At 47.5% G+C, this 13,385-nt stretch overlaps 1 protein-coding gene across 27 annotated transcripts in view; it reads right to left on the bottom strand.

Annotated features, from left to right (window-relative positions):
- Positions 1-13,020, bottom strand: part of ZMYND8 (zinc finger MYND-type containing 8) — a 130,743-nt gene extending 117,723 nt beyond the window's left edge. For 19 of the 27 annotated variants that reach the window (XM_082361159.1, XM_082361135.1, XM_082361140.1 and 16 more), the window contains exon 1: positions 3,008-3,078. In XM_082361159.1, the coding sequence (XP_082217285.1) occupies positions 3,008-3,032 (25 nt within the window). In that variant the 5' untranslated portion in view covers positions 3,033-3,078. Of the gene's footprint in view, positions 1-3,007; positions 3,079-6,880; positions 7,567-10,620; positions 10,692-11,225; positions 11,340-11,408; positions 11,540-11,858; positions 12,093-12,774 lie in introns of those variants that run through there. The other 8 variants (XM_082361160.1, XM_082361157.1, XM_082361150.1 and 5 more) reach the window with 8 other exon arrangements.
- Between the last annotated feature and the right edge of the window lie 365 nt (positions 13,021-13,385).

Here is a 13,385-nt window from a genome sequence, read left to right as displayed (position 1 = left end):
AGCTGGGCCTGTGAGCCACAGTTACTGAGCCTGCGCATCTGGAGCCTGTGGTCCGCAACAAGTGAGGCCACGATGGTGAGAGGCCCGTGCACCGCGATGAAGAGTGGCCCCCGCTTGCCACAACTAGAGAAAGCCCTCGCACAGAAACGAAGACCCAACACAGCCATAAATAAATAAATAAAATAAATTTTAAAAACCCATAATTCCGGCCTACTCCAATCCAACCATGAGAAAAACATCAGATAAACCCCAAATGAGGATCATCCTACAAAATACCTGACCAGTTTTCCTCCAAACTAGCAAGGCCATCAAAAACAAGGAAAGTCTAACAAACTGTCACAGCCAAGAGGATTCTAAGGAGACACAACAGCTAAATGTCATGTGGGATCCGGGATGGGGTGCTGGAAGAGAAAAGGGATCTTAGTGGAAAAACTAAGGAAATCTGAACAAAGCATCAACTTTAGTTGGTAATAACACACCGATTCATTAATTGTGACAAATGGACCAGACCAATGTACGGTGTTAATAACAGGGGAAAAACTGTTAACTCTGTGTGTAACTATGTGTGTGTGTGTGTCGGGGGGGTGGTATAGGAACAATGCACTAGCTTCACAATTTCCCTGGAAATCTAAATCTACAACTGCTCTGAAATTAGAAGTTTATTTTTAAAAACATAACAGAAAATGACGGCATGGCTCCTGTGGATAGGGTGGCCACTGAAGGCCTCCCTCAGGAGCTGACGTCTGAGAAGGAGCTGACGTCTGAGAAGAAGCTGAGATGAGAACTAGGCAGCAGGACCCAGGGCGGCGTTCCCGGCAAAGGGTCCCCAGGAGAGGACGGGGAGGGGAGGGAGGCTGGGGAACTCAAGTGGGGTCAGGTGCACAGAGTGTCTGTCACAAGGTAAACAAAAGTGAAGGAAGCTGAAGGGGTCAGGCCAGGCAGGTTGGTCACAGTCACTTCAGACTGGAGCCTGAGGGCGCTGGAAGGTCAGTGGAGGGACTCAGCAAGATGAGATGTACCTGATGGAGTGTTTTTCCAAGATTGCCCTGGCTGCTGTCGGGAGAGGATGCGGTGGGGCAGATAAGGGATGATGATGACCCCAGAGAGGTCCCACCTCGGACGGCCCAGAGACAGAGGGTGAAGGGCTAGGAGCACCCGGCGGTCTGCAAGAAGACAAGAAGCGGGGTCTCCACGCTCAAGGGGAAGAGAAGAGGGGTCTCCACATGCAGAGGGAAGGGCCTGAGCTGAACAGGCCTCCTGCTCTGGCTGACGGTCCCCGATTCTGCCCCTTTTGGAGAAGTCTCCACAACGGGGCTCCAGGCACCGAGCGCTCAGGAAGGAAGCACCTCCTTGGAGTCTGAGTCTCGGTTCGGTTCGATCCCATCCTACACTTTCTACCTGCGAGACATTACCACTCGGAGCCTCGGTTTCCTCAACGGCAAAATGGGAACACCACCTCCCATCTCTTGCCAGGTAAGAAAAGGCTCCTGGACCCTACAAGCACAGCCTTCATAAATGCCGCCAGCAAGTATTACTTTTACAAGAGTAAGCCCAAGGTGGAAGGAATCTTAGAATCTCATCTGACAGCCCGTTTTACAGATAAGAAAACAGGGGCAGAGCCAGAACGTGTCCAGGAGAGCAGCAGAGCAAGGACAGCGAGCCCGGCTCCCAGCTCTCGTTCTCTGGGCTCCCTTCTCCACACTTGATTCTGACCCCAAAGCGGGGGGGCGCTGAGACACGCTTCCCCATCAGCAACTGTCTCCAAACACCTCTTGCTCAGACTCCCCCGTGGCTCTCCTCACCATCAGAGGTGCTGCGGGCCCAGCCTGGGCTGGGGTGGGGGGGCTCTGGTGAAGGGGAGCAGCCCTCCGACTGGGCCCGCCCCCCCACCACCAGGCACCGACCACCCACCTGGACAGCCTGGCCTGCCCACCTGAGGGGCCTCCCCTCCTCTCTGAACCAGGCCCAGGTCCCCATCAGGCAGGTCAGGCAGCAACAACGGCCAGCCCCTGCTTCCCAGGTCACCACCGTGCCACCACTATCTGACCCTCATCTTTGCCCACAATGACACGCTGTCTTATCAAAATCCTCAAAAAGCTCTGTGGTCTCAGACGACTTTACGGTGAAGCTCTTGGGCTGGATGGGAGTCTTTCTGGCCGAGTCTGTACTCACCCTCTGTCTAGTCCTTCCCGCCTCCCCCCCAGACCCCAGCACAGGTAGTCAGCGACTTGTTGAAAGAATAACACCACCGTGGTACAACAACTAAGTTTGGAGATGAGCATTTTCATCAACCACAGAGGTGAGAAATGTTCCCACAGCTCATTTCTAAAAGCACCCTGAAGGCAAATGTGAGTAACTGCTTCCTTGTGGGAACCCTCGTGAAATCTCACACAGACCAATCCAAAAGTACCAATGCCTCAATTAGAAGATCCTTGAGGAGCTCTAACACAGGATTCTGAATAGAAGCACATACCACGTTTACTCTGATTTGCACAATTCTGTCCTACATGCAAACACTGGCCCCAGCATTCCAGGAAGTCCTAATGTTTCCCTTTAATCTCTAACCAAGACCAACGTTTTCCAAGGAAGTGGGTCACCTTCGTTCCACCTCTGCGATTCCAAAGAGGCCTGTTACTGAAATCAGAAACCAAGCAGCGGCTGGAGACTCCAGTTGCTTCTAGAACATGCTTTAGTTAAATTGATTCCCGAAAGTCACCCTGCAGAGAGCTAGCCAGCCGCCCTCCGTCATGACACTCACACGTAAAATTTACTGTCGGGACAATTTCCGACAGGTCGGAACACCTACACAGACACGCCAAGGGAAAGCAAATCAAAAGGAGATTTCTCTATAAATGAGGTTCATTCATCAAAGGTGCCAACCTCTCAAAATCGGAGGAGTGTTAGAGCCTCGACTCGTAAGCCACACTTCACTGCACTGAAACAACAAGAAAAAGAAATTCCAATTTCCTCCTCTGCTCTGGATAGATAATACGAGATTTTTACTTACCTTTGGAGCGAGTAGAGATATCCATGCCCTCCACCACCTCCTGTTCTGTTTTTATTTCCTCTTCAGCCAAGCTGAAACAGAGCAAATTATGTTCATGTTTAGGTAGACTGAGAACTTGCCCCATGGGGGCGGTTGTTTAGAAGTTCTAACAACAAACCCACATTTTTCAGACAATCTTCCAAGGGTAGGGGGAAAGGAACCCACACCTGATTTCAAACAAAGTGTTAAGAGTCCTATAGGAGTGTTTTTAAACACTAGCTTGTTCTTTAAGTCAAATTACTATTCCAGTTGTCATGCTATTGGAAGATGCAAAAGGCTTTTTTAAGACACAATTACAATCTACCCCCATGGACCAACGAAAACCCAGCCTTCAAGTAAATAAGTTTCTCATTGTTAACACTGGGTTCAGGTTGGAGGTGGTTTTCGGGGTACCCAGAGTTCAGATCTCTGAATTCTGCAAGGCAAAGAGTATCTTCCCAGACCTCCTGGCTAAATCTTACTATTTCCCGATGAGGCAGGAACATGAAAAAATATATAGGTTAAGCTACAAAGTAGAAAAATATGCTCAGGCTAGAAGCAAAAGGCCTGGTCTCAAAACATTCAAACCACCAGCACTTAGCCCAGGAATTAGGATTGGGGTCTCCACACTCCGAACCCCTGGGATATTTCCTCTCTGTAGCAGGCATGGCTTAGAGAAAGCATTCAGCACTCGTTTGAGCTGTGACTAATTACCCCCACCACAAAAGTGGAATGAGGAAGGATTATTTAAAAGACAGGCTGAAAGCTGGGGGTTGGGATAAGAAGCAGGGAAAACAGGCCCCTCTGCTGGGCCATCCACCAGAATCTTCTCTCGCTCTCTCCGCTGGAACTCCCCGCTGAACAGGGTGCGGGCCATTCCCTATCTTCCCCACGGACATACACACACCTCTCAGGCCAAGCCAGGAAAGTTCTGCTTTTCTAAGTGCCAACAGTTTGAGGTGCTGGAACTTTCCAGGCATTCGGCTGACAACGAAGTGATAAGAACCTGAGCAATTATTCTAGATGCAATTCCATCGGACTGTGGTTCAACAAGAAGAAATGGGTGCATCTCCAACTGAGATAGCTGAAATCTTCCACCTGGAAGACTCAAAAACCAGGACAGGGGGGACGCTGGGTAAGGCAGGAAGGATCAGAATGTCCCTTCTGTGTTTCGTGGTCTGAGACTGTGACGAGACAAAAGGTAAGTCCCAAAAGGCCTGGAACCTCAGGGTCAGACGGAGCTGCGTTTAGGAGAGTTCCGTGTTTGATGGGACTAGATAGAAAGGGAGAGATGAGAGCTGAGAATTAAGTTAGAAGAACTTAAAGGCCTCCAACTTCACTGGTCCCAGCAGAGAGAAGAAACAGAAAGGCAGCGTGCTTTTAAATCAGAATGTTAACACATTTAGGTCTCTGATATTGAACCCCGTTGACAATTTCATCCACACAGCCTTTGTAGAGAACGCCTGGGACACAAATCACCAAAGAAACAGCAGACATGTTGTCACAAATGGTTTTCATCAGAAGACATTGCTTCTGAAATTTAAACATGTCGCTAACGTGCACTAATACAACCGTGATTTGTGGCAGGTGATTTTAGCACTGATACTTTTTACTCCAACTTAAGAGGCAAACAATCTCAACTCAGAAACACACCCTGCCTGCGACATCCCCAGACTGTCCAAATGGATACTGCTGATGGTTTTTTGCTTGGGGTGATCAGAAATAAATTTTAACAGAAAGCCCCATGCGGCCCCTTCAAAGAGGGGGAGATGGTCAGCTTCAAAAAAACAAACAGCAACCCTGATCTTTCCAGCAACTAGAATTCTGCTCCCCTCTCTAGCATGAAGTATGTGAAATCTTAAACTTCTTGAAACCGATCCCATATTTTGAGTGATGGAGAAAACGCTAATCTGGGATCCAACCAAAATGTTTGGTAGTGAAAAGAAACAATTATGCATCACAGACTCCCCCAAACCCACTTGAAGGATTTCTGCAGCGCTGAAAACATTCAAAGGTGTATTGATCATGGAGTTGGGCTGCATTCAAGAGAACAATTATTTGGCTTGTAACAGCCTAGAGGAGGCTGAATACTTCAGGCAGGAAAGCCGCTGAGAGGCTAAGAAAATGCAAACTAGCGATGGGGTGGCTATATGCTGCTGAGTTTAAGATAATTCTGGAGCAGAAAAGAGGGAAAAGAAAGTTAAGCTGTTTTATCTTTCCAAGTATTACAAAGTGGGCACCATAATCACCTAACTTTAGCAATAGCACCACCAGGATTTAGCCAAGGATTTGAAGGACAACAATTTCAGAAAACCATCTTTTTCACAGATCAGCAAGCCATCCTTTCAAAGGGAACCCATGCATGCACATGCATGCACACATACACACACACACACACACACAACTTGTATTTGACTAAAGGAAATTGCAATGTCTATGCATCTAAAGGAAAAAAATTTTTTAAAACTTCATTTACAAAAGCAAAGACCAGAATGCAAAATTAGTCATTTTGAATAGCCACATCTAAAGGGACTTCCTTTTTTCTACACCACTGATCTCATTTTTTTTTTTTTTTTTGGTTTAGTGTTAAGTACTAGTATGTTATTAGGGGGAAAAAAAAAAAAAACTATGAATATTACATCAAAAGTGGTGGTGAGAAAAGATTTGTACCTGTCTGAACGCCCCACAGATCTTGGTCAATTTAGGTTAAGAACTGTTCAGTCATTTGGAGGGAAAAAAAAAACAGTCAAATAATAATTGTTAAAAAGAAAAAGCAAAAAAAAAAAAAAAAGAAAGAAAAAGCAGCTGCGTCTGAAGAAAAGACTTTGAACTCTCGTCATTAACACATTAAAGTCTATTAGAAAATACACAGCATTTTTCCTTCCATATCTGCTAGCTTCCAGCAACCCCAATTATTTAAATCCTAAACAATGGAACAAGCAGCCCTTGTTTCAAACTGACATTACTTTTTTTTTTTTAAGGTCAACTGGGGAGGCTGGGGCCCGCTAAAGGAAAGGGTAAAACTAGCTGAAAATCTCACCCCAACAGGACAATACACCATCAACTAGTTGTATACATTGTATGTTCCCACCACCATCACCTCTTGCACTCACGGTTCCCCTAAGTCACTTGCCCCTGGATTTCACAAACTGATACATTTCAGGCAATTAAAGAAGAAATAACAAGCGCCTGCACATACAACCAAGACCATCCCATCCCGTCCCAGAAAGAATAAAAGATTTCTCCCCCAATGCCTGAGCAAGAAAACCTCTGCTTACTTCTTCACCTGCATGCACTGGAAAAGAGCAATTAAAAGTTGCAGATGAACTGCACCTCCAGGATGTTTTAAGCCTTCTGATTTTTAATTCTGAAGACTCAAGGCTGGTCCGTAATTCCCAGGAATCCCATCCCCTCAACACTTCCAGGAGAGAGAGAAAAGAGAAAACATCTAGTTTGGACAGAAAACTGCCTGGAAACACAATGCCCAGATATTTCTTTTCCCCAAGTGCCCCTACTATTTGACTGTTAACCAAGAATATCTAACCCCTCTAGAATATATAACCAGCATGCACAAGAGTCTGGGTCTACAGCTGAGGATCATCACACAGCAATTCAAGAATCATGCAATCATTCGAAAGGACTTTTCCTTCAGCTTTTTACTTTCATTCAAAATACCAAAGTGGTCCAGGCTGTAAGAAATATTTCATCCCCAAGACACAAACATCTTTCCTCTTCTAGATCACAAAATAGTGAACATCAAAATCAAAACACCATGCTGCCCTAAATCTGCAATTAATTTCTTTAAAAATTGGGGGGAGGGGAGGGAATGGTTAGCAGCTTTATATAAGCACTCACCTAAAACAGGCAGAGTCATCGGTAGCTAAGCTATTTATGCAGGATTCTTAAAATGGCGTCTGGCAACACTGCCTCATTCCTGTATTGAAGCTAAAATGGTAGCAGTTTGTTCAATAGCTGTAGCTCTTGCTTAAGCAGCCCTGCTAGTTTCAAAGCCACCTTCCTAAATATCAGAACTAGGAAAAGCTCAACCAAAGGACACCAACAACCCAACGTTTAGAAGCTTGAAAAAAAAAAAAATCTGCAGTGACAGGGGGAGTTTGTGAAGTCACAGGTTCCTAAGGAAAACCCTTCCCTTTCAGATCCTGAGCCTTCAACGTGAGGCTCTAAAATGAGGCCCCCTTGCCCTCGAATTAGGTGGGTGGAAGGTGAGGAATTAGGCAGCCCTGTGGCACAAAGTGCAGACAGACAGGTGTCTGTGCAAACAACCGAACTGTTAAAAGGGCGCAGGCTGGGGAGGGGGAGGAAGCCCATTCCCCCTTTCTGGTAGATGAGAAACCAGCTCTGCATCCCTACCAAAGAGGAGCTAGGGAAAATGAGAAGTGCTTCCAGGGCAGCAGGCATGTGAAGGGCTGCACCCCAGCCCGAGGCCAAAGTCAAATAAAAAGGCTGTTTAATAAGCCTGAAAACGGCCACCAAACACCCAGCCAGTCCTAAGACAGTTAACATCAAGGAAAGATAATCCGAGTCTGCAGGGAAGAAACAACAGGAAAACATCGCCCTTAGCCAAGGCGCAGGATACTCACAAATTAGATTTTTGTCCACCCCCAACAGAGCCCTCAAAATTAACCATGGGTTGGGCAAAACCCGCTTTCACAGGCCAAGCTAAGAGCCTCATAGTGGATAATGTAATTTACTGTTACAGGTCTGCGCATGGCCTCAGAACTCTCCTGGTGCTGCGGGTGGAGAGTTTCAAGGTGACTGTTTGTGAGCTTCAGGAGAGAAAGGAGGGCACAGTGCCCAAGGCTGCACCAGGGCAAGGACGGGCGGCTGGCTCCCGGCCGGCCGGTAGGTAGGTAATCTTGATGACGAGGGACAGGCCGGCAGCCCAGCTTGCTGCAGTGCTGCAATGGCTCCTGCCTGCTTGTTTATCAGGAAGCAGAGTGGGGTGGAGGGGGAAGGGCATCTATAGCCTTAGCAACCTGAAGCCAAGGGTGAATCCTTCCTTCCTTCTGCCTTTGAGAGCAAGAAAAGGGCTGCTACACATATTCCCTTCCTCCTCCTCTGCTGTGGGGTGGCCAAGGCACTTTTGCACGTATCTTTCTTTTCAGGGTCAAACCAGAGGCAAAGCCAGACCTAGGGCTTCCCAGCTGAAAAATGTTTGTGGCCTCTGCCCAGGAGAGAGAAGGGGGGGAAAGGAGGCAAAAGAAACAAAGAGATCACACATGTGAAGTGGCTGGACTTTGGAAAAAAAAGAAAAACCTACCTTTGCCTTCAGGGTTTTCTGGGCTGCTGTCACCCCCTCCCCTTTTTGAAATGGTGACTCATTTCCCCACCCCCCCTCTCCTATTTAAGACCTGAAGCCATTTCCCCACTGTTCTCCCGGGGAAAGAAAAGGGGGAATGTTTTGTTTAAAAGAAAAGGGGTAACAAGAAAGAAAGAAAAGAAAAGAAAAGAAAAAAAAAAAGCTATTGTTTTCATCCCTAATTTATAATCCAGGAGGCCCCATTGTTTCTTTCTTTCTGACTCAAATCTTTGAGCTGTTAATTATAAAAGTAACTGGACTCAGCTCCAGAAGGCAAACCACGTTCCTGAGCAGCAATTAGAAAAACTCTGTAGAAAGTTTACTGAGTGATTATATATAATTAATTCCTAGTTACAGACAGAACACTGACCATTTTCTGGAGCTAATAAAAGCAGTCACTCCCGCTCCCCCACACGAATGCCACTTAATTTCCCAAAGCAGAAAGTGAATCCATCCTGGAGGGTCTTGAAGGAAAAAAAAAAAAAAAAAAGGAGAGGAATCAAAAGCTCCAGTGTGTCTGTGTTTGTTCCTTGCAGCTGTACATCCTCTTTGGTGACTGAAGAGGCAGAAGGAGAAAGGAAAACAGCCCAACGTTCTGTTCCTCCCTCTGCAATTTACAAACGTGGCAGAGAGAGGACCATCTACCTTGATGTAAAAAAGAAAGGGGGGGGAGGGGAGATGCCCTAGGCATGGAATGTAGGAGACGCTTCAGCTCCGCGGATGTGCTTTTCCTAAAAGGAACAAAGATGGTAGAAATTTCCAGAAGGCCCGCTCTCGGTCCAGCCACTGCAATTGTCAATCTGTAACCTTTCCTCCAAGTCTATTGGTTCAAAAGCTAGAGAGAGAAACCCCATTGGGCTGCACCGTGAGCCTGCACTGCTGTCCCTAGCTAGTCCTGCTGCAATGCAGACATTTATTTTTTTTCCCCCTGAGTGAAACTGGAAAACAATGCTACCTCGAGAGCCATTAACTTTTACAGACTCATGTTTGGTGGTGCCCCCAGGACCAGAGGCAAGTGGCTGGCTTGCTCCAGGGCTGAGAACTTGCTGGGCCTGCACATCTGAAAACAGATCTTGGCTTTGCAAACCTGTGGGAGCCATTTTAATGCAAGCTTTTGGAGGACAAATGCCTTGCCCTTAGGTTTCCTTCCAGCCCAACAAATGCACCATTATGCAAACACTGACGGCACCAAACCAGGAGTCTTGTGATTAGATATTGCTTCCAAGGAGGCCACAAGAACCTCAATATGTAATTTCCATTTACAGCCAGGAGATAAGAACAAAGAAAACAGCTAAAGCCTCTGAACTTTCTTGTGTGGGGTAATAGCACGCAAGCAGTTCAGTTCTAAGTATGTTACATCATTAACGGCCTGTCCTTTTACTCTAAGAAGCTGGCCTGTCTTGCAAAGACTTCTCAGCTTATAATTGGGTACATTCCTCATTATTAAATGAGCCTTTTTCCAACTGGTTCTCAAAGGTGGGTTGCTGGACACCGGTTTAAAAGAAGAAAGATTATTGACCATAAAGTTGGCATAACACAGCAACCGAATATACTTCCAGCATTTACAGTCCTGCTGGATTGGTCTCCAGGCTGGAAATTTATGCAGTGAACTTCTAGGGAAATTCTGAAGCAAATGCTAAACAAGAAGCTACTTTTGTCACTCTGAAGTTCTAGCTGCAGCCTTAAGAGATCAGGAGAAATGTAAAAAGTGAGAAATAAATCAGAAGTAAAGGTAAGTGTGCATATACAGATGTGTGGGTCAGGCTTGGAAAAAGGCCGGGTCTGTTGTGTACTGAGTCCTGAATCAAGACCAAGTTTGGTGGTGGGTGGGATTTTTACAGACATGTAAGTATCTTAAAACATAAGGACTCACACCACCACCCCCAGCTCCTCCCCACCCCCCATGTTTAAGGCTCTGTGACGCTTAAGACCAAGCAGTTTCCTTACATTTCACAAGCAGATCACCTACCCAGAGTTTTCTATCTAATATCCAAACAATCCCAATTCAAGGTCTCCAGTCAAGTCACAATGAACTGAACGTTTCTTCCCTGAGGGTAAACAGGAAGTATAATCCTCAATCCTAGCCCTAGGTTATCAGGAAAAACAGTGGATTCAAACAGTCACCTAAAATCAAGACACTATGAAAAAGCCCTCCTTGGGTTCCTGCTCATAAAAAGCCCCCAACGGCTGGAGCCAAGACCCCCTGTTACAAACAGACCCCAAATGTTCGCCAAACTCTTTATACATGGTCACAGAAATGGATTGCTTTACTTACCCAACAAATGTTCAAGCAACCGTCTCATTTTTCCACAGTTAAGAAGAGAGAACAGGCTGGCAGATTTGGGACTTGATCAAAAAGGAAATTTTTTTAAACAGTTACACGGGATTATTAAAAACACACACAACAACAACACAACCCAACCACTGAATATGGAATGCTGTCATGAGCCACAGACGTGATTTTATTTCCTCTGCACTCTATCACACAGGAGGACAGAGGATGATACAATGTAAAAAAAAAAGGGAAAGGAAAATGAAAACAAGGAGAAAAGATACATGAGTCCACTGAAAACCATGCAGGAGGAGAAAACTAAGGGATTCCAAAAAAGACTCCTCAGATTTATTGCAGGATGTTGTCCAACATCTCTCCCCCACCCCCCCTCCTACACTCCCCCCCCCGCCCCCCATCCCCATCCCTACTCCAAAAACTTCCTCCAAAGCCTAGAAAACACTTCTCAGAAACATTTGCAGGCTGCAGGCTGGCTTTGCAGAAGAACACTCTGTATCAATAGAAGTCAGGAAAAAAGGCTGAACAATGTAGTTTCAAGTGAAGAAACCCTGTAGGAAGAGAAAAGACCATGGGGAGACACCACCACCCACCTAGGCCCCAGGAGCTAGGATCTGTCCTTAGCACTGCTCTGCTGAGGGCTTGGTTCTTTTGCAAACACACGTCCTCTCTGGTCAGAACTGAGTCCAGCCTTCCCAGCACCTCTTTGGAGAGGTAAACTTGCCTGCTTTGCTGTCTGCCATGAGCTCTCCTTGGAGGGGAGCCTGCTTGCTTACCTTCCATTTTCTTCCCCCAGCAGGCATGTGACACAAGAGAAGACAAGAGTGCAAGGGGGAGGGGGGGGGAACTGCTCAGAGAAAGAGAGAGAGAGGGAGAGAAAAAGAGAGAGGAAGGAGGGGGGAGAAAAAAAAAAAAAAGCTTCTTTTTTGGCAATACCAGGATCTAGCTTCACACTCTTCTAGAAACACCATGTCCTGGTGGAAGAAAAGGTGTGCCAGGCCCTTGCCAGTTTGCAAAACCGAGCTCTGGCTAATGGCTACTTAGCCATGTGACCCAAGAAAGCAAAAAAAAAAAAAAAAAAAAATCTCTCTAAACAGTTCCAAGTTAACCTAAGTGCTGTAGGGGTGACTGTGGCACAGCCAGCCACAGAGAAATCACACTGCTCGCCCACAATGCGGATGTCTCAGAGGGAGGGGGAGAAAAGATGGTTAAAAAGTCGAGCTTACCTCTGTGGATGCATTGTTAACACTGTGTAATGTCAATACTTATAAAACATGGAGGACAGGCTCCTAGTTCTCACAGAAAAAGGGTTTGGCACTTCGGCTTGATGATCTGGCCGCCTAATAAAAGCTCATCCCCGATTGGCTGCCCCGGCAAATCGGAGTGTAAGGCGGCCCCGGATTGGCTGAAACACTTCCTGAGCGATTATCTTTGTGAGGCTCTGGTGAGCAAGAGCCATCCTGTGCATAGAAAAAGACAGGCTAAGCTAGGCCTTTTGCAGCAAGAAAAACTTAGGAAAGGGGCCCGCAGACGCCCTTCTCCCACACCCTGGCCAGATTTCGCGGCACGAGCAAACCAGTGCAGCCAGCCTGACCTGCTCCAGCAAAGCCCGAGGCCCAGAGGCCACAGGCAAGAGAGTTTCGGGGGTGAGCTGCAAGGGCTCACCCTCATCTGCCCCCACGGAAACGGCTCTCTCGCTGGGAGGAAGGCTGGCTCTTTTCTAGAACAATCCAGCAGAATGTTCTCCCCACCACCCGCGGGGGGGGCGGGGAAGTGAAGCCGAAGAGCGGGGAGGCCCAGGAAAACAGCCCAGGGGGCAAGAGAAAGAAGAAGCTGGAGCCAGGCCTCTGAGGCAAACCGGACGGGCCAGGAGAGCCCCCCAAGTCACTCCAGGGCAGCCCTGGCTTCCCAGAGGACAGAGCACTCGGGCTGAGAGGGGAGGAGGGGAGCCAAGTGGTCAAGTTTGCATCGTCATTATCAAAATGCCTCCTGGACAAAGCAGACCAGAGAGCCACTTGCCTGCCCCAGCCCAGAATCTAACCTGTCGTCACCCCACCACCCCCAGCCAGAACTCAGAGGAAAGCCAAAATGGGTTCCTGCCTCCCTGCCAGGATGCCAGGGGGCCCCCCTCCCCATCCTTACCCTAAGAAAAGCCAAAGGCGCTCCTAGCAGGCCACATGCCTAGATCTACAAACTTCCCTTCCCCTCCCAGCCCCCTCCCCCAGCGCTGAGGCCTGCTAAACCTGTCAGTTAAACAAAAATCTGACTTCCGTATTAGTCTGCGATGGCTTCAGCTTCCTGCCTATTAACCCTCTCTCAGACTCTGGGCCTGGCTGGGAAAAACTAGGCCCTGAGAGCGCAGAAAAGGCCTGTGGAAAAATACCAGCGGCAGCTCTCCCGGCAGATGCAGAAAGAGAGAGAGAGAGAGAGAGAGAGCCGCTGTCTCTCGCCTTGGCTTCCCAAGGAGGCGTGTACCTTCTGAATCCAGGGCACAGGCAGTGCCTCTCGGGCTGAGAAGCCATTTAAATCCAGAGGGAGAAAGAAAGATGTCAAACTCAGCCAGGGAACAAGAACCCCCATTATTAGTCAGGCCTACACACCCACTGCTTAGACCTTCCTGCCACACAACCAGCCCTGTAAGGATGTTCCTGGGAAACTGGGCCCTCGGTGGCAGAAAATCCCATGAGCTTTGTAAGGATTCTTGCTTAAATTTATTTCCACAGAGAACGGCTTCTTCGGGTCCCCAAAGGCAG

This window comes from Balaenoptera borealis (genome assembly GCF_965194805.1).
Source record: "Balaenoptera borealis genome assembly, chromosome: 16".
In the NCBI taxonomy this organism is placed as follows: Eukaryota; Metazoa; Chordata; class Mammalia; order Artiodactyla; family Balaenopteridae; genus Balaenoptera; species Balaenoptera borealis.
This window is presented reverse-complemented; position numbering and strand designations above follow the sequence as displayed.